At 54.4% G+C, this 19,799-nt stretch overlaps 1 protein-coding gene across 2 annotated transcripts; it reads left to right on the forward strand.

The window, feature by feature from the left end:
* The first annotated feature begins 1,749 nt into the window (after window positions 1–1,749).
* On the forward strand, window positions 1,750–8,421 carry RING1 (ring finger protein 1). 2 transcript variants are annotated; one of them, XM_069746268.1, is made up of 7 exons: window positions 1,750–1,801; window positions 5,537–5,630; window positions 5,713–5,873; window positions 6,321–6,536; window positions 6,614–6,913; window positions 7,080–7,257; window positions 7,721–8,421. In XM_069746268.1, the coding sequence occupies exons 1-7, from the start codon at window positions 1,782–1,784 to the stop codon at window positions 7,820–7,822; spliced, it is 1,071 nt and encodes a 356-aa protein (XP_069602369.1). In that variant the 5' UTR covers window positions 1,750–1,781; the 3' UTR covers window positions 7,823–8,421. The 2 variants fall into 2 exon arrangements, with proteins under 2 accessions (XP_069602369.1, XP_069602370.1); XM_069746269.1 differs by having other exon boundaries at window positions 1,782–1,871.
* The last annotated feature ends 11,378 nt before the right edge of the window (window positions 8,422–19,799 follow it).

Consider the following 19,799-nt stretch of genomic DNA (forward strand, 5'->3'; position numbering starts at 1 on the left):
TTCCGTTTTTTTTCATACAAAAAACGCAGGTAATATCAAAGAAATGTTACCACTATCATGAAGTACAATATGTCACGAGAAAACAATGTCAGAATCACCAGGATCCGTTGAAGCGTTCCAGAGTTATAACCTCATAAAGGGACAGTGGTCAGAATTGTAAAAATTGGCCTGGTCATTAACGTGCAAACCACCCTTGGGGGTAAAGGGGTTAATAGTCTAGGAAGGGGTCATGGACATTGCCCCCCTCCTAGACTAAAAACATCAGCTCTCAGCGGCCCCCAATAAAGGGACATCTATAAGATGCGTCAGTTCTGGAACTTAGCCTCGATCTTCCCACTTGCCCTGGTGCGGTGACAAGTGGGGTGATAGTAATGGGGTTGATGTCAGCTTCATATTGTCAGGTTACATCAAGCCCAGAGGTTAGGAATGGAGAGGCATCTATAAGACGCCCCCATTTCTAACCCAATTGTCATATTGTCAAAAAAAATGACACCCAGAATAAAGTCCTTTTTCCCACGGGAAAGCAGCTATAAACAGCTATTGTTTTTAACTTTTTTTTATTAAACAGCTTTTTAGCATATTAATATATCATTTCTATTGCTGATTTCTCCTGTAACTGGGACTGGTATATTAGTCACAGTGACAGGTGAAATTCAGCCTTCTGGTTGCATTGCAGAGCTAACGGAGTCTTCTAGGACACTGTGACCCTATAGCTTCTGCTCTCTCCCCACATGCAGAAATTATAAGGGCAATGTGTCTGGAAGAGGAAGTACACACAGTGCTTCTTGAATACTATTTACACAGCATTTGTTCAGCGCTGTGAATACATTCATCAGGAAGGCAGAGATGGTAATAAACCTTATCTGCTTCTCTGTTGAGACTCTGCCTGTGTCTTTCTCTCGAGATCCTGCAGGATCTCATTTGAGAAACTTACTCTGCACTGACATTTTAGAATGTAAGTGCAGAGTCAAGCGTGGACCGCCCAGACGTTGAAACCTTGTGCACACAGCTTCTGTGCCCCAGTGCTTAATAATTGTCACGTGGTCACAGTATAGTTTGTATCCCAGTGTTCATCTCGTCTCATCCATATCCAGGACGGTCGCACATGGATCCTTGGATGGATGCAGCCGGCACCATGTGGGAGCTGTATACACCTGTATGCGGCGAGCGCCCCTTAGTGGTGTGTGCAGGCCGTAGACATCTTTATCATTTGCCTACATCCTCTTTCTGGCCTACATTGACCTGCTGACTCCAATCACTTGTCGCAGCGCTGACACATTGGGTCAGTGATTGGCTGCAGTGGTCATGACCACAGGACTGAAATAGAAGGCTAGGCGCGAAGAACGGTTGTCGTGCTCAGAGCGAGATGTGGCAGAGGACAGCGCCACTCCTCAGTCCACAGCGCCACAGTATAGTAGGGCGATATACACGTATAAAGTGTTAAAATACAACACATTCCGCGATTTGAGTAACAAACCACGATTGACGCGTGACACATTAATAGTATTATTAGGGGTTAGCACTGGTTTAATTTCAATACATCAAACAGGAGAAGTCTAAAAAAAATGAACAAAATCCTCTCAGGTTTAGCCTTTTTATATGAAGGGGAGGGGCTTTCATTATTGGCTGACCGTTCTCATTGGACAGTCACAGAAAACGCGGGAACTGTGAGGTTTTCCTTGACAAAGCACTGATTGGCTGATCTGGGTCGCTGGGTGGGCGGAGTTTCCAGGTTCACCGTTGCCAGGTCTCTGTGAGAAGCCCACCACAGCTCGCCGGAAATGACGTTGACCGGAAGCAGGTAAAGCTTCCTGTTGTTCTGTCTTTTTTTTTTTTTTTTTTTTTTCACCGAGCACCGGAGTTTACGTGACGTAAGTGACCGGTATAAGAGCGGGCGATGCTAATGGCCGCCTGCATGTGATGTATGTTCCTGCAGGGAGCGCTGTGTGCAGGCTGTGGAACTACAATGACCAGCGTGCAGTGTTATGGAGAGGACTATTGTAATAGAGTGCAGCCCCAGCTTGTAGCATTGCCCCCTGACTATACTGCTGAGCCTGAGAGTGTGTGCTGGGACTTGTAGTGCAGCTTCATATGGTAACCCTCTGTCTTAGATGAGGGGCATGCTGGAAGTTGTAGTTCTGCAGAATTTGAAAACCACATGGTTCCCCTGCTGGATGAGAGAGGAGCAGCTGTGGAGACACTATGAAGGTTGGGGGTCCCTGGTGCAGACCAGGAAAGTCGGACCACCTGGGGCTGTCTGTGTGCCGGGATCCCCCCCACCTGGGGCTGTGCGTGCTGGGGTCCCCCCCCGGGCCGGCCGTGCGCCGTTGTCCCCCCCCCCTCGGGGCTGTCCGTGCGCCATTGTCCCTCCCCCGGGCTGTCCGTGCGCCATTGTCCTTCCCCCGGGCTGTCCGTGCGCCATTGTCCTTCTCCCGGGCTGTCCGTGCGCCATTGTCCTTCCCCCGGGCTGTCCGTGCGCCATTGTCCTTCCCCCCCGGGCTGTCCGTGCGCCATTGTCCTTCCCCCGGGCTGTCCGTGCGCCATTGTCCTTCCCCCGGGCTGTCCGTGCGCCATTGTCCTTCCCCCGGGCTGTCCGTGCGCCATTGTCCTTCCCCCCGGGCTGTCCGTGCGCCATTGTCCTTCCCCCGGGCTGTCCGTGCGCCATTGTCCTTCCCCCGGGCTGTCCGTGCGCCATTGTCCTTCTCCCGGGCTGTCCGTGCGCCATTGTCCTTCCCCCGGGCTGTCCGTGCGCCATTGTCCTCCCCCCGGGCTGTCCGTGCGCCATTGTCCTTCTCCCGGGCTGTCCGTGCGCCATTGTCCTTCCCCCGGGCTGTCCGTGCGCCATTGTCCTTCCCCCCCGGGCTGTCCGTGCGCCATTGTCCTTCCCCCGGGCTGTCCGTGCGCCATTGTCCTTCCCCCGGGCTGTCCGTGCGCCATTGTCCTTCCCCCCGGGCTGTCCGTGCGCCATTGTCCTTCCCCCGGGCTGTCCGTGCGCCATTGTCCTTCCCCCGGGCTGTCCGTGCGCCATTGTCCTTCCCCCGGGCTGTCCGTGCGCCATTGTCCTTCTGCCGGGCTGTCCGTGCGCCATTGTCCTTCCCCCGGGCTGTCCGTGCGCCATTGTCCTCCCCCCGGGCTGTCTGTGCGCCATTGTCCTTCCCCCGGGCTGTCTGTGCGCCATTGTCCTTCCCCCGGGCTGTCTGTGCGCCATTGTCCTTCCCCCGGGCTGTCTGTGCGCCATTGTCCTTCCCCCGGGCTGTCCGTGCGCCATTGTCCTTCCCCCCGGGCTGTCCGTGCGCCATTGTCCTTCCCCCGGGCTGTCCGTGCGCCATTGTCCTTCCCCCGGGCTGTCCGTGCGCCATTGTCCTTCTCCCGGGCTGTCCGTGCGCCATTGTCCTCCCCCCGGGCTGTCCGTGCGCCATTGTCCTCCCCCCGGGCTGTCCGTGCGCCATTGTCCTTCCCCCGGGCTGTCCGTGCGCCATTGTCCTTCCCCCGGGCTGTCCGTGCGCCCCCGGGGCTGTTCGGCTGTTCGCGTGCTGTTGTTCCACACCCCGGGACTGGGGGGACTCCCCTGGGACTGTCTGCATGGAGGGTTTATCCTGTGATGTGTTAAGACTTGACTTTTATTGAGGAGACTCCGCTTATGTGCACAGCTTTATCCTCACAGCTGAGGGTTTGTTACAATTGTATCCAATCTAAACCACAAGGACTCCAAACTCACACACTGTAACAGCCAGCAGAGGTAATGGAAGTGGTTAAAAACTAACTGATCAGATGAGCGGTCAGACGCTGTTCACTTGTCAGTTTTTATTTCACCGTTTGCGTGTGCAGAATGTAAAAATGATGAATGATGCGCACACCATTGTTGAAGCAGATCTGCATCAAAATCCTTCTCAAAACCTCATTACTGTGGAAAATCCACTTTGCTGCTGATATCAGGAGTCTTTTCGGCTTTTTCTATTTTTCTGAAGAGGTTTTGAAAAAAATCCTGGAGAGGGCGAAAGAGCTGTCGCTTCTGTCATTTCTTTGAAAGGAAACCTCAAACTAGGCAGCAACCAATCAAAAGGCTGCAAAAAAAAAGATGAAAATCGGCCACAAAATGAATCATTTTCTGAAGCGTTTTCCACTGACGAAAAAGAAAGATACTTTTGATCGCCTCCAAAAAACTGTGAACATCTTACAGGAATTCATTGATTTTTTTTCTTAAAATGTTTTTGTTTAGTATCTGTTCCATCTGCTATTCTTTTTTTTGTTTTTTGTTCAGATAAACATGTCTGACTACACAATTTTTATTTTTTTTGTTCCATAAAAATAATGGAACAGTACAGTCTATTGGAAATAGATCAGTTGTTAATTAGCAGATTACTTTCTAAAGGTACCGTCACACTCAGTGACGCTGCAGCAATATAGACAACGAGCCGACCTAAACTAGATCGCTGCAGCGTCGCTGTTTAGGTCGCTGTAGAGACGTCAAACACGGCAACTCCAGAACGATGCAGGAGCGATCCAGTGACGTAACGGCGACTCACTTCTCGTTCTCGCTGGTTGTTAGCTCCATGTCAAACAGCCGGAGTGTACCGATCCGACACACATCTAGGGGCCCTATGCTCGTTGCTGGCGTCGTTGCTTTTGATGTCAAACACGACGATACACGCCGACCTGGCGACCAAATAAAGTTCTGGACTTCTAGCTCCGACCATCGATGGCACAGCAGGATCCTGATCGCTGCTGCGTGTCAGACACAACGAGATCGCTATCCAGGACGCTGCAACGTCACGGATTGTTGTCGTTCTCTTTGCAAAGTTGCTGAGTGTGACAATACCTTAAGCGCTGCCCGCTCCCAACGCTATAGACGCCGCAAGAAAAATGCAAACAAAACCCAAGTTTACGTTTTCAAACTGATCCGTCAAATGGAAGCTTTAGAATCTGTTGGAGTTTGTTTCAGTTGGATCGATTACAAACCGACCTGAGACGTGTGTGTAATATATCATGGGAGATTTCTGCCGGCTTGCAGTGCTCTACTGAAGGTCACCGATGATCCCCTTCACTTAAAGGGATCCTGCTGGAAGTTTAAACATTCAGTAATGAAGCATACATTACTTGCCTAACAAACAGGCAACCCTCATTCATGCTGTCTAGCAGCAGCAAATCATGCAGCTGCGCGAACATATACTAAATCTCCGAGCACGCTGAATACTCTGAGACCACCCGAGCGTGCTCGGGGAAACTCGAGTGACGGGAATACTCGCTCATCGTTGCTTGTGATATAATGTAGGAGACGGGTCAGAGCTAAGATTACGTTCTGCTCTTTAACTGTCGATCCCATGTACTAATATTTCGGGCTGGATCGCCTCTTCCAGGACTACATTCTGTTTTTCAGCTGCTTTTTGTTCACTCCCATCTTCAGATGACATAGGAAGTTGTTTCGCTTGCCCCCTCCCTCCATCAGTATCTGCATTCAGTACGCGTCCTGTTTTTAGATTCATTATGTATTCTTTGGTTGTAAGATTTTAACTTTTTTTTTCCCCCCCCCTCGTAGACCGGCCGGTGACAAGATGGCGACTCCAGTGAGTGCGCAGTGCTCCAGCAAGACGTGGGAGCTCAGTCTGTACGAGCTACACCGCACCCCACAGGTACGACAGCGGCTTGAGAGGGTTGTAGGTTCTGGTATACCGTGTAGTGGACGTTGGGTAACAGTCCCTGATGTGTCTGCAGGAGGCCATCATGGACGGTACGGAGATCGCGGTGTCCCCTCGGAGCCTCCACAGTGAGCTCATGTGTCCCATCTGTTTGGATATGCTGAAGAACACAATGACAACCAAAGAATGTCTGCACCGGTTCTGCTCGGACTGTATCGTCACTGCGCTGCGCAGCGGGTCAGTATTACTGCAGCATCCGGATGTATAGCTGTAGACCCCACTGCTAGCGGGATGAAGACTGCACTGGATAACACCTGATAAGAGCTGGTTCTGTAGCTGGGACCCTCAACTGTTAACTTGGCTGTTTGTTACTGGCCATAGAATATAATAAAGATCTCATCTGGAGACTGGTTAGTTTACTGTGTTCCCTATAGGTAGAAGTCTCATCTATTTCACATTTATCACAGGTTATAGGAAGGTAAAGTGTGTGACCTGTGCTATCCCCTGACACAGGGTTATCACTCTATGGCATCATTGGTTGGATGTCTTCGTCCATGAGCTTATATGAGGCTGTATCGCTCACTACATGCCCCCATAGGGGTCCAGTAAAAGGCTAAATGAAGAGCCTGGATAAAGTGATGTACATCTCACAGAGCCATGATCATTGTCACTTTTTATCCCTAGGAACAAGGAATGCCCCACATGCAGGAAGAAGCTCGTCTCTAAACGATCCCTCCGCCCCGATCCAAATTTTGATGCATTAATTTCCAAGATCTACCCTAGCAGAGACGAGTATGAAGCACATCAGGACCGAGTCCTGGCAAAGCTGAGTCGGCTGCACAATCCGCACGCTCTGAGCAGCAGCATCGAGGAGGGTCTAAAAATGCAAGCAATGAACAGGTAGAGCAGAAGTGTGAGGACCCGAGAGCTAACGGGAAACATCCAGACCTTTCTGACTTTTCATCTCCTATATTTAGGGCACAGCGAGTGCGGAAACACCAGCAAGAATCAGACAACACCACATTCAGTGGCGGAGAAGACAACTGTGACAGCCGCTCGCACGTCAGCAACCCGTCTGTGCACAGCAACCAAGAGGCAGGGCCGAGCCGCAAGAGATCCCGAGCCTCGGAGGATTCTGGGGCAGAGCCGGACATGTCGCACGAGGGTGGGATGAGGAGTCCGGATCCACAGGGAATGGGAGAAGCGGGCAGTGAGATTGAGCTGGTGTTCAGGGCCCATCCTCTGCTGGTGGAGAAGGATGGCTACAGCCAAACCAGGTGACGCCTCTGAGCTCGCACTTATTGACACCATGCAGCGTGGATTATTGGGGTAACTTCATTGTAAATTCTGAGTGTACAGATGCCCTGATTGATGCATCTCATACTGGCCCCATGAGGGAGGACTCGGCTCAGATTTGCAGGATTTGACCACTTCTCCTTTCAGGTATGTGAAGACCACAGCAAACGCCACAGTCGATCATCTTTCAAAGTATTTGGCTCTTCGCATCGCCCTGGAGGAGCAAGCGCAGAGAGGAGGAGCGGACGGAGTAACCCTGGGGGAGGTCAGCGAGAAGCAGTATACAATATATATCTGTGCGGGGGCTGCAGGAGGACAGTACACAGTGAGTACATACCGGGCCGTACCTTATGTAAAGGACGTATGGATTTGTGTGTTCGCCAGATACGCAGAACAGGCAGCACCACTGCGATACTCTCCTCGGTTCTGTGCTCCATATCACCAGTATACAGGCCGGTAAATGGGTCCTGTCCACTCGTCTGACCACGGGTTACACTACAGATGCACCTACTGTAATAGCGGCGGTCAGACACGTTTAGGTTATACCGCTAAACTTGCTGTATTTTGTATATTTACTTGTCCATTGCCCCTTTAAGCTCTGATGCACTTGAGGTATAGTAGAATTATAAATTCAGCTCTGGATGTGACTGGAGTCTAAAGGGCACGATGAGTAATGTGTGCAGATGCATCTGGAGTAATGATGCCTCAGTTTACAGTGGGCCTGAACCTCACTACATGCAAGAGGGTGAAAATAAAGCTTTAATTTTCCTTTTTTTCTTTGTCCTCAGACTCTGAATGGTTCGTTAACACTTGAGCTGGTTAATGAGAAATATTGGAAGGTGAGTAAACCCCTGGAGTTGTACTACGCCCCAACCAAGGAGCAGAAGTAACGCTGACTCCTGGACCATTTGAGAAGATGGACTGGAAAAAAAAGCAAAAACAAATCAAGACTGTTTCTGTTGTGTGACTACAGCAGAGGGGGCGCGCAGCAAACTGAGAGACCTAAAGTAAAAAGGCCAACATTGTGACACCACCTCACCCGCAGTGACGCTTGTACAGACGAGGGAGCGACTGGTGCAGTTGTTACAACCCCCGGCGAAGGAGCACAATAAAGACACAATGGACCCCGCCATGGTGGGTGGGATCCTTCCCTGTAGCAGCTTTGCTTCCCCGGTCTGCATCGTAAGTGTCACCATCACGCTGTGCCCCGGCATCCACCGCCCATCACATGTCGTCGCCCTCATCCATTGTGCTCCTTGTTTTCGTGTGGGATCTCATTAATTTATATGACATATACTATATTCTGCTGGGATTTTCCTAAGATTGTAATAGTTTTTTTTTTATACTAGGTCATTTACTTTTTAGAATTTTCTTTGCTTTTTTGTGTTTAGGAAAATTTATGACAGCAGCAGCAGCAGCAATATATAATTTCTCTACAGAGTCTAAATGTGGTCTGATTTTATGTAGTAAAAGTGACTTTATTCCCGGATTGGTTCTGTTCATCAATAAGCAGGTAAGAGTAAAGCCCGGCCCGGCCCCCGGTGTGAGCGTCTACTCTAGGGCTGGTTCAGACGTGATGAAAGTGCTGCAGATTTATTGCTGGCAATCTAGAGCAAAACGCATTGTCCAGCAAGTTGGTTAGATTTCAACAAATCTACATGCTGCAGAAATTAAAAGAACCTAATAACAACAGTATTTTCAGTCAATAGGGTATCAAGGTATACATATAAAATTAATATAAATAAATGAGAGACCGTTATATAGTTGCTAAGAGAAAGGGAAGTGGCAGACCACTCGGAACTAATGTAAAAACCAAAATGCCGTCATATGGAAGTTCAAGACTAACAATAATAAGTATATATAATAAATTAATAACCAGAATCAGAAATAGTACTAATAAGCCTTTATTATATTTTTATGGCAGTAAGGGCACAACTGTGCACGTACTTGGGAATTTATGGTTACAATAATAGTTAAAATATATAAGGAATAGACAGGATAAAATACCATACAATATAATATAAACAAAAAAAAACAAACAATCTTATAGAAATTTCATGGTGGTGTGCATTTCAAAGACACATATATATGTATATGTGATGTATAGTGCGGTATACGTATTCCAGAGGTATTATAAATATATGCGTTAAAAATGTAAGGTGCAGAAAAATCAATTTTAGGGAATAAGCCTAAAGTGCATGTGCTGAGAATGAAAGATAATAAAAGTAATTTAAAAAAAAAAGGAAAAAACCGCCATATATATACGTGTCATCACATACAGCTCAAAATTATATATGTGCACCAAGGTAGTATGCAGAGATTGGGGGATATATACCTGTCAGTCTTGTGTTCCCAAGTACAGCGCACCCCGACGCGCGTTTCGGAGATTCCTTCGTCAGGGATATATATGGCTTTTTTTTTTTTCCCCCTTCTTTGAAACTCTTGGCACATTGTTGTTGGCACATGCACTTTAGGCTTATCTCCTAAATTTGATTTTCTTAGCACACTTTATAACATTACTTTTACTATCTTATATTCTCAGCACATGCACTTTAGACTTATTCCCTAAAATTGATTTTTCTGCACCTTACATTTTTAACGCATATATTTATTTATAATACCTCTGGAATATGTATACCGAACTATACATCACATATATATAATGTGTCTATGAAATGCGCACCACCATGAAATTTCTATAAGATTGTGGGATATTTATATTACAATGTATGGTATTTTATCCTGTCTATTCCTTATATATTTTAACTATTATTGTAACCATAAATTCCCAAGTACGTGCACAGTTGTGCCGTTATTGCCATAAAAATATAATAAAGGCCTGTTTGTACTATTTCTGATTCTGGTTATTAATTTAATATATATATATTTATTATTGTTAGTCTTGAACTTCCATATGACGGTATTTTGTTTTTTTCATGCTGCAGAAATTGTCTGCATGGATTTTGAAAAAGTGTGAATTTTTATAAAAAAATATTGTAGCAGATACTGAACTCATGAATTTTGTCTGCAGCCACCACTAGGGGGAGCTTCCTATAAAAAAAAGATACATAAGATCCTCTCTGTAGTCACCACTAGGGGGAGCTCCCTGTATACAGAGATACATGATAAGACCCTGTCTGCAGTTACCACTAGGGGGAGCTCCCTGTATACAGAGATACATAAGATCCTGTCTGCAGCCACCACTAGGGGGAGCTCCCTGTATACAGAGATACATAAGATCCTGTCTGCAGCCACCACTAGGGGGAGCTCCCTGTATACAGAGATACATGATAAGATCCTGTCTGCAGCCACCACTAGAGGGAGCTCCCTGTATACAGAGATACATAAGATCCTGTCTGCAGCCACCACTAGGGGGATCTCCCTGTTTACAGAGATACATGGTAAGATTCTGTCTGCAGTCACCACTAGAGGGAGCTCCCTGTATACAGAGATACATGATAAGATCCTGTCTGCAGCCACCACTAGGGGGAGCTCCCTGTATTCAGAGATACATGATAAGATCCTGTCTGCAGCCACCACTAGGGGGAGCTCCCTGTATACAGAGATACATGATAAGATCCTGTCTGCATTCACTACTAGGGGGAGCTCCCTGTATACAGAGATACATAAGATCCTGTCTGCAGCCACCACTAGGGGGAGCTCCCTGTATACAGAGATACATGGTAAGATTCTGTCTGCAGCCACCACTAGAGGGAGCTCCCTGTATACAGAGATACATGATAAGACCCATCGCTGTAGGGGGAAATCTCGCAGCCCGGGGCCGTGCTCAGCCGCCATCGCTGTAGGGTAAAATCTCGCAGGTCGGGGCCCTGCTCAGCCGCCATCGCTGTAGAGTGAAATCTCGCAGCCCGGGGCCGCGCTCAGCCGCCATCGCTGTAGGGTGAGATCTCGCAGCCCGGGGCTGCGCTCAGCCGCCATCGCTGTAGGGTGAGATCTCGCAGCCCGGGGCCGCGCTCAGCCGCCATCTCTGTAGGGTGAGATCTCGCAGCCCGGGGCCGCGCTCAGCCGCCATCGCTGTAGGGTGAGATCTCGCAGCCCGGGGCCGTGCTCAGCCGCCATCGCTGTAGGGTGAGATCTAGCAGCCCGGGGCCGCGCTCAGCCGCCATCGCTGTATGGTCAGATCTCGCAGCCCGGGGCCATGCTCAGCCGCCATCGCTGTAAGGTGAGATCTCGCAGCCCAGGGCCGTGCTCAGCCGCCATCGCTGTAGGGTCAGATCTCGCAGCCCGGGGCCGTGCTCAGCCGCCATCGCTGTAGGGTCAGATCTCGCAGCCCGGGGCCATGCTCAGCCGCCATCGCTGTAGGGTGAGATCTCGCAGCTTGGGGCCGTGCTCAGCCGCCATCGCTGTAGGGTGAGATCTCGCAGCCCGGGGCCGTGCTCAGCCGCCATCTCTGTAGGGTGAGATCTCGCAGCCTGGGGCCGCGCTCAGACGCCATCGCTGTAGGGTGAGATCTCCCAGCCCGGGGCCGCGCTCAGCCGCCATCTCTGTAGGGTGAGATCTCGCAACCTGGGGCCGCGCTCAGACGCCATCTCTGTAGGGTGAGATCTCGCAGCCCGGGGCCGCGCTCAGCCGCCATCGCTGTAGGGTGAGATCTCGCAGCCCGGGGCCGTGCTCAGCCACCATCTCTGTAGGGTGAGATCTCGCAGCCCGGGGCCGCGCTCAGCCGCCATCTCTGTAGGGTAAGATCTCGCAGCCCGGGGCCGCGCTCAGACGCCATCGCTGTAGGGTGAGATCTCGCAGCCCGGGGCCGCGCTCAGCCGCCATTGCTGTAGGGTTAGATCTCGCAGCTTGGGGCCGTGCTCAGCCGCCATCGCTGTAGGGTGATATCTCGCAGCCCGGGGCCGCGCTCAGCCGCCATCTCTGTAGGGTGAGATCTCGCAGCCCGGGGCCGTGCTCAGCCGCCATCGCTGTAGGGTCAGATCTCGCAGCCCGGGGCCGTGCTCAGCCGCCATCGCTGTAGGGTCAGATCTCGCAGCCCGGGGCCATGCTCAGCCGCCATCGCTGTAGGGTGAGATCTCGCAGCCCGGGGCCGCGCTCAGCCGCCATCGCTGTAGGGTGAGATCTCGCAGCTTGGGGCCGTGCTCAGCCGCCATCGCTGTAGGGTGAGATCTCGCAGCCCGGGGCCGTGCTCAGCCGCCATCTCTGTAGGGTGAGATCTCGCAGCCTGGGGCCGCGCTCAGACGCCATCGCTGTAGGGTGAGATCTCCCAGCCCGGGGCCGCGCTCAGCCGCCATCTCTGTAGGGTGAGATCTCGCAGCCTGGGGCCGCGCTCAGACGCCATCTCTGTAGGGTGAGATCTCGCAGCCCGGGGCCGCGCTCAGCCGCCATCGCTGTAGGGTGAGATCTCGCAGCCCGGGGCCGTGCTCAGCCGCCATCTCTGTAGGGTGAGATATCTCTGTAGGGTGAGATCTCGCAGCCTGGGGCCGCGCTCAGACGCCATCTCTGTAGGGTGAGATCTCGCAGCCCGGGGCCGCGCTCAGCCGCCATCGCTGTAGGGTGAGATCTCGCAGCCCGGGGCCGCGCTCAGCTGCCATCGCTGTAGGGTGAGATCTCGCAGCCCGGGGCCGTGCTCAGCCGCCATCGCTGTAGGGTGAGATCTCGCAGCCCGGGGCCGCGCTCAGCCGCCATCGCTGTAGGGTGAGATCTCGCAGCCCGGGGCCGCGTTCAGCCGCCATCGCTGTAGGGTGAGATCTCGCAGCCCGGGGCCGCGCTCAGCCGCCATCGCTGTAGGGTGAGATCTCGCAGCCCGGGGCCGCGCTCAGCCGCCATCTCTGTAGGGTGAGATCTCGCAGCCCGGGGCCGTGCTCAGCCGCCATCGCTGTAGGGTGAGATCTCGCAGCCCGGGGCCGTGCTCAGCCGCCATCGCTGTAGGGTGAGATCTCGCAGCCCGGGGCCGCGCTCAGCCGCCATCGCTGTAGGGTGAGATCTCGCAGCCCGGGGCCGCGCTCAGCCGCCATCACTGTAGGGTGAGATCTCGCAGCCCGGGGCCGCGCTCAGCCGCCATCTCTGTAGGGTCAGATCTCGCAGCCCGGGGCCGCGCTCAGCCGCCATCGCTGTAGGGTGAGATCTCGCAGCTTGGGGCCGTGCTCAGCCGCCATCGCTGTAGGGTGAGATCTCGCAGCCCGGGGCCGTGCTCAGCCGCCATCTTTGTAGGGTGAGATCTCGCAGCCTGGGGCCGCGCTCAGCCGCCATCTCTGTAGGGTGAGATCTCGCAGCCCGGGGCCGTGCTCAGCCGCCATCGCTGTAGGGTGAGATCTCGCAGCCCGGGGCCGCGCTCAGCCGCCATCTCTGTAGGGTCAGATCTCGCAGCCTGGGGCCGCGCTCAGCCGCCATCGCTGTAGGGTGAGATCTCGCAGCCCGGGGCCGCGCTCAGCCGCCATCTCTGTAGGGTCAGATCTCGCAGCCCGGGGCCGCGCTCAGCCGCCATCGCTGTAGGGTGAGATCTCGCAGCTTGGGGCCGTGCTCAGCCGCCATCGCTGTAGGGTGAGATCTCGCAGCCCGGGGCCGTGCTCAGCCGCCATCTCTGTAGGGTGAGATCTCGCAGCCTGGGGCCGCGCTCAGCCGCCATCTCTGTAGGGTGAGATCTCGCAGCCTGGGGCCGCGCTCAGACGCCATCTCTGTAGGGTGAGATCTCGCAGCCCGGGGCCGCGCTCAGCCGCCATCGCTGTAGGGTGAGATCTCGCAGCCCGGGGCCGCGCTCAGCTGCCATCGCTGTAGGGTGAGATCTCGCAGCCCTGGGCCGCGCTCAGCTGCCATCGCTGTAGGGTGAGATCTTGCAGCCCGGGGCCGCGCTCAGCCGCCATCGCTGTAGGGTGAGATCTCGCAGCCCGGGGCCGTGCTCAGCCGCCATCGCTGTAGGGTAAGATCTCGCAGGTCGGGGCCGCGCTCAGCCGCCATCTCTGTAGGGTGAGATCTCGCAGCCTGGGGCCGTGCTCAGCCGCCATCGCTGTAGGGTGAGATCTCATAGCCCGGGGCCGTGCTCAGCCGCCATCGCTGTAGGGTGAGATCTCATAGCCCGGGGCCGTGCTCAGCCGCCATTGCTGTGGAAGAAACCTCACTGCATCCCTATATAAATGTCGCAGTGAGCAGAGTCTCTGGGGTTTATTCTTCTGTTCCACATCAAATTATATTTAGGCTATATTCACACTTTGCGGATTTTGCTGCGGATCCGCAGCGGATTTGACCGCTGCGGATCCGCAGCAGTTTCCCATGAGTTTACATTTCAATGTAAACCTATGGGAAACAAAAAACGCTGTGCACATGCTGCAGAAAAATCCGCGCGGAAACGCTGCGGATTACATTCCGCAGCATGTCACTTCTTTTCTGCGGATTTTCAGCTGCTCCAATAGAAAACTGCAGTTGAAAATCCGCAGAAGAAAACGCAGTAAAAACCGCGATAAATCCGCAGTGAAAACGCGCTGCGGTTTTCACTGCGGATTTTGGAATTCTGCTGCGGAAAAATCCGCAGTGGAATCTGCAAAGTGTGAACATAGCCTTAAACTTTCCACTTAAAGTGAACCGGTTACCAGTTTTTTAGTATCCCAACAAATGCCACCACTTATCTCTGCTGTTCTGCATTTAACAAATAATGACATTGCCTCCGGACTCCCAATGGTATTTTTGAGGTGTACGGGGGAGTCTGGAGGCAATGTAATCATGTGGGAAATGAAGAACAACAGAGAAAGGTGGAGACATTTGTTGGGATTCTAAAAAACTGGTGACCGGTTCCCTTTAATCATCCAATGACAGAGTCTGAGACCGGAGACGTTACTTTATTAGGGACGTGTTTATCACATAAATTAAGAACCTTACAAGACGCGGAGCGGCCAGGAGACGTTTGGGCAGAGACTATCGTACAGTATTTCACAGTCCAGGAGTGCAGACCCCTCAGAAGTTTGGTTTGTGCTTCTTCAGCTCGACCATCAGATGATGAAGATTGATTAATTCTGAGCAAACCGGCAGATTCCTGAGCGGGGGCTGGGACAGGATCTTATGGAAGCGATGATAATACTGGATCAGCTGGGTGAGCGCCCCCTGCAGGACACAAACAAACTCCAATCAAGGCCTGGATACATTTCTAGATGAGATTACCGACCATAGAAGATCAATGGCCTAGTGTTCAGAGGAGAATGGAGACAAATGGGCGATGACCTAATCTTATGGATGCAAATTTCCTCGACAAAGTTAAAACTTATATTCACATTTATTTTGTATTAATGTTATAGATCAGAGCTCTGAATCCCCGGTGGAGTGAAATGCTAAAATTCTAGCTGGCTGCAGCCACCACTAGGGGGAGCTCCCTGTATACAGAGATACATGATAAGATCCTGTCTGCAGTCACCACTAGGGGGAGCTCCCTGTATACAGAGATACATGATAAGATCCTGTCTGCAGCCACCACTAGGGGGAGCTCCCTGTATACAGAGATACATGATAAGATCCTGTCTGCAGCCACCATTAGGGGGAGTTCCCTGTATACAGAGATACATGATAAGATCCTGTCTGCAGCCACCACTAGGGGGAGCTCCCTGTATACAGAGATACATGATAAGATTCTGCCTGCAGCCACCACTAGGGGGAGTTCCCTGTATACAGAGATACATGATAAGATCCTGTCTGCAGCCACCACTAGGGGGAGCTCCCTGTATACAGAGATACATGATAAGATCCTGTCTGCAGCCACCACTAGAGGGAGCTCCCTGTATACAGAGATACATAAGATCCTGTCTGCAGCCACCACTAGGGGGATCTCCCTGTTTACAGAGATACATGGTAAGATTCTGTCTGCAGTCACCACTAGAGGGAGCTCCCTGTATACAGAGATACATGATAAGATCCTGTCTGCAGCCACCACTAGGGGGAGCTCCCTGTATACAGAGATACATGATAAGATCCTGTCTGCAGCCACCACTAGGGGGAGCTCCCTGTATACAGAGATACATGATAAGATCCTGTCTGCAGCCACCACTAGGGGGAGCTCCCTGTATACAGAGATACATGATAAGATCCTGTCTGCAGCCACCACTAGGGGGAGCTCCCTGTATACAGAGATACATGATAAGATTCTGCCTGCAGCCACCACTAGGGGGAGTTCCCTGTATACAGAGATACATGATAAGATCCTGTCTGCAGCCACCACTAGGGGGAGCTCCCTGTATACAGAGATACATGATAAGATCCTGTCTGCAGCCACCACTAGGGGGAGCTCCCTGTATACAGAGATACATGATAAGATCCTGTCTGCATTCAACACTAGGGGGAGCTCCCTGTATACAGAGATACATAAGATCCTGTCTGCAGCCACCACTAGGGGGAGCTCCCTGTATACAGAGATACATGGTAAGATTCTGTCTGCAGCCACCACTAGAGGGAGTTCCCTGTATACAGAGATACATGATAAGATCCTGTCTGCAGCCACCACTAGGGGGAGCTCCCTGTATACAGAGATACATGATAAGATCCTGTCTGCAGCCACCACTAGGGGGAGCTCCCTGTATACAGAGATACATGATAAGATCCTGTCTGCAGCCACCACTAGAGGGAGCTCCCTGTATACAGAGATACATAAGATCCTGTCTGCAGCCACCACTAGGGGGATCTCCCTGTTTACAGAGATACATGGTAAGATTCTGTCTGCAGTCACCACTAGAGGGAGCTCCCTGTATACAGAGATACATGATAAGATCCTGTCTGCAGCCACCACTAGGGGGAGCTCCCTGTATTCAGAGATACATGATAAGATCCTGTCTGCAGCCACCACTAGGGGGAGCTCCCTGTATACAGAGATACATGATAAGATCCTGTCTGCATTCACTACTAGGGGGAGCTCCCTGTATACAGAGATACATAAGATCCTGTCTGCAGCCACCACTAGGGGGAGCTCCCTGTATACAGAGATACATGGTAAGATTCTGTCTGCAGCCACCACTAGAGGGAGCTCCCTGTATACAGAGATACATGATAAGACCCATCGCTGTAGGGGGAAATCTCGCAGCCCGGGGCCGTGCTCAGCCGCCATCGCTGTAGGGTAAGATCTCGCAGGTCGGGGCCCTGCTCAGCCGCCATCGCTGTAGAGTGAAATCTCGCAGCCCGGGGCCGCGCTCAGCCGCCATCGCTGTAGGGTGAGATCTCGCAGCCCGGGGCTGCGCTCAGCCGCCATCGCTGTAGGGTGAGATCTCGCAGCCCGGGGCCGCGCTCAGCCGCCATCTCTGTAGGGTGAGATCTCGCAGCCCGGGGCCGCGCTCAGCCGCCATCGCTGTAGGGTGAGATCTCGCAGCCCGGGGCCGTGCTCAGCCGCCATCGCTGTAGGGTGAGATCTCGCAGCCCGGGGCCGCGCTCAGCCGCCATCGCTGTAGGGTGAGATCTCGCAGCCCGGGGCCGCGCTCAGCCGCCATCTCTGTAGGGTGAGATCTCGCAGCCCAGGGCCGCGCTCAGCCGCCATCGCTGTAGGGTGAGATCTCGCGGCCCGGGGCCGCGCTCAGCCGCCATCTCTGTAGGGTCAGATCTCGCAGCGCTGGGCCGTGCTCAGCCGCCATCTCTGTAGGGTGAGATCTCGCAGCCCGGGGCCGCGCTCAGCCGCCATCGCTGTAGGGTGAGATCTCGCAGCCCGGGGCCGTGCTCAGCCGCCATCTCTGTAGGGTCAGATCTCGCAGCCCGGGGCCGTGCTCAGACGCCATCGCTGTAGGGTGAGATCTCGCAGCCCGGGGCCGTGCTCAGCCGCCATCGCTGTAGGGTGAGATCTCGCAGCCCGGGGCCGTGCTCAGCCGCCATCGCTGTATGGTCAGATCTCGCAGCCCGGGGCAGTGCTCAGCCGCCATCGCTGTAAGGTGAGATCTCGCAGCCCAGGGCCGTGCTCAGCCGCCATCGCTGTAGGGTCAGATCTCGCAGCCCGGGGCCATGCTCAGCCGCCATCGCTGTAGGGTGAGATCTCGCAGCCCGGGGCCGCGCTCAGCCGCCATCGCTGTAGGGTGAGATCTCGCAGCTTGGGGCCGTGCTCAGCCGCCATCGCTGTAGGGTGAGATCTCGCAGCCCGGGGCCGTGCTCAGCCGCCATCTCTGTAGGGTGAGATCTCGCAGCCTGGGGCCGCGCTCAGACGCCATCGCTGTAGGGTGAGATCTCGCAGCCCGGGGCCGCGCTCAGCCGCCATCGCTGTAGGGTGAGATCTCGCAGCCCGGGGCCGCGCTCAGCCGCCATCTCTGTAGGGTGAGATCTCGCAGCCCGGGGCCGCGCTCAGCCGCCATCTCTGTAGGGTGAGATCTCGCAGCCCGGGGCCGCGCTCAGACGCCATCGCTGTAGGGTGAGATCTCGCAGCCCGGGGCCGCGCTCAGCCGCCATCGCTGTAGGGTGAGATCTCGCAGCCCGGGGCCGCGCTCAGCCGCCATCTCTGTAGGGTGAGATCTCGCAGCCCGGGGCCGTGCTCAGCCGCCATCGCTGTAGGGTCAGATCTCGCAGCCCGGGGCCGTGCTCATCCGCCATCGCTGTAGGGTCAGATCTCGCAGCCCGGGGCCATGCTCAGCCGCCATCGCTGTAGGGTGAGATCTCGCAGCCCGGGGCCGCGCTCAGCCGCCATCGCTGTAGGGTGAGATCTCGCAGCCCGGGGCCGCGCTCAGCCGCCATCGCTGTAGGGTGAGATCTCGCAGCTTGGGGCCGTGCTCAGCCGCCATCGCTGTAGGGTGAGATCTCGCAGCCCAGGGCCGCGCTCAGCTGCCATCGCTGTAGGGTGAGATCTCGCAGCCCGGGGCCGTGCTCAGCCGCCATCGCTGTAGGGTGAGATCTCGCAGCCCGGGGCCGTGCTCAGCCGCCATCTCTGTAGGGTGAGATCTCGCAGCCTGGGGCCGCGCTCAGCCGCCATCGCTGTAGGGTCAGATCTCGCAGCCCGGGGCCGCGCTCAGCTGCCATCGCTGTAGGGTGAGATCTCGCAGCCTGGGGCCGCGCTCAGCCGCCATCGCTGTAGGGTGAGATCTCATAGCCCGGGGCCGTGCTCAGCCGCCATCGCTGTAGGGTGAGATCTCCCAGCCCGGGGCCGCGCTCAGCCGCCATCTCTGTAGGGTGAGATCTCGCAGCCTGGGGCCGCGCTCAGACGCCATCTCTGTAGGGTGAGATCTCGCAGCCCGGGGCCGCGCTCAGCCGCCATCGCTGTAGGGTGAGATCTCGCAGCCCGGGGCCGTGCTCAGCCGCCATCGCTGTAGGGTGAGATCTCGCAGCTTGGGGCCGTGCTCAGCCGCCATCTCTGTAGGGTGAGATCTCGCAGCCCGGGGCCGCGCTCAGCCGCCATCTCTGTAGGGTGAGATCTCGCAGCCCGGGGCCGCGCTCAGCCGCCATTGCTGTAGGGTGAGATCTCGCAGCCCGGGGCCGTGCTCAGCCGCCATCGCTGTAGGGTGAGATCTCGCAGCCCGGGGCCGCGCTCAGCCGCCATCGCTGTAGGGTGAGATCTCGCAGCCCGGGGCCGCGCTCAGCCGCCATCTCTGTAGGGTGAGATCTCGCAGCCTGGGGCCGCGCTCAGCCGCCATCGCTGTAGGGTGAAATCTCGCGGCCCGGGGCCGCGCTCAGCCGCCATCTCTGTAGGGTCAGATCTCGCAGCGCTGGGCCATGCTCAGCCGCCATCTCTGTAGGGTGAGATCTCGCAGCCCGGGGCCGCGCTCAGCCGCCATCGCTGTAGGGTGAGATCTCGCAGCCCGGGGCCGCGCTCCGCCGCCATCTCTGTAGGGTCAGATCTCGCAGCCCGGGGCCGTGCTCAGACGCCATCGCTGTAGGGTGAGATCTCGCAGCCCGGGGCCGTGCTCAGCCGCCATCGCTGTAGGGTGAGATCTCGCAGCCCGGGGCCGTGCTCAGCCGCCATCGCTGTAT

The sequence above is a fragment of the Ranitomeya imitator genome, chromosome 2 (assembly GCF_032444005.1).
Source record: "Ranitomeya imitator isolate aRanImi1 chromosome 2, aRanImi1.pri, whole genome shotgun sequence".
NCBI classification, from domain to species: domain Eukaryota; kingdom Metazoa; phylum Chordata; class Amphibia; order Anura; family Dendrobatidae; genus Ranitomeya; species Ranitomeya imitator.

What these genes read in the sequence shown, in the direction of transcription:
- RING1 (XM_069746268.1), top strand. Translation starts at nt 1,782, where the DNA reads ATGACGTTGACCGGAAGCAG. An exon ending in AAAATGCAAGCAATGAACAG is followed by an intron (nt 6,537 to 6,613) that starts GTAGAGCAGAAG and finishes TCCTATATTTAG; the next exon opens with GGCACAGCGAGTGCGGAAAC. An exon ending in CTGCAGGAGGACAGTACACA is followed by an intron (nt 7,258 to 7,720) that starts GTGAGTACATAC and finishes CTTTGTCCTCAG; the next exon opens with ACTCTGAATGGTTCGTTAAC.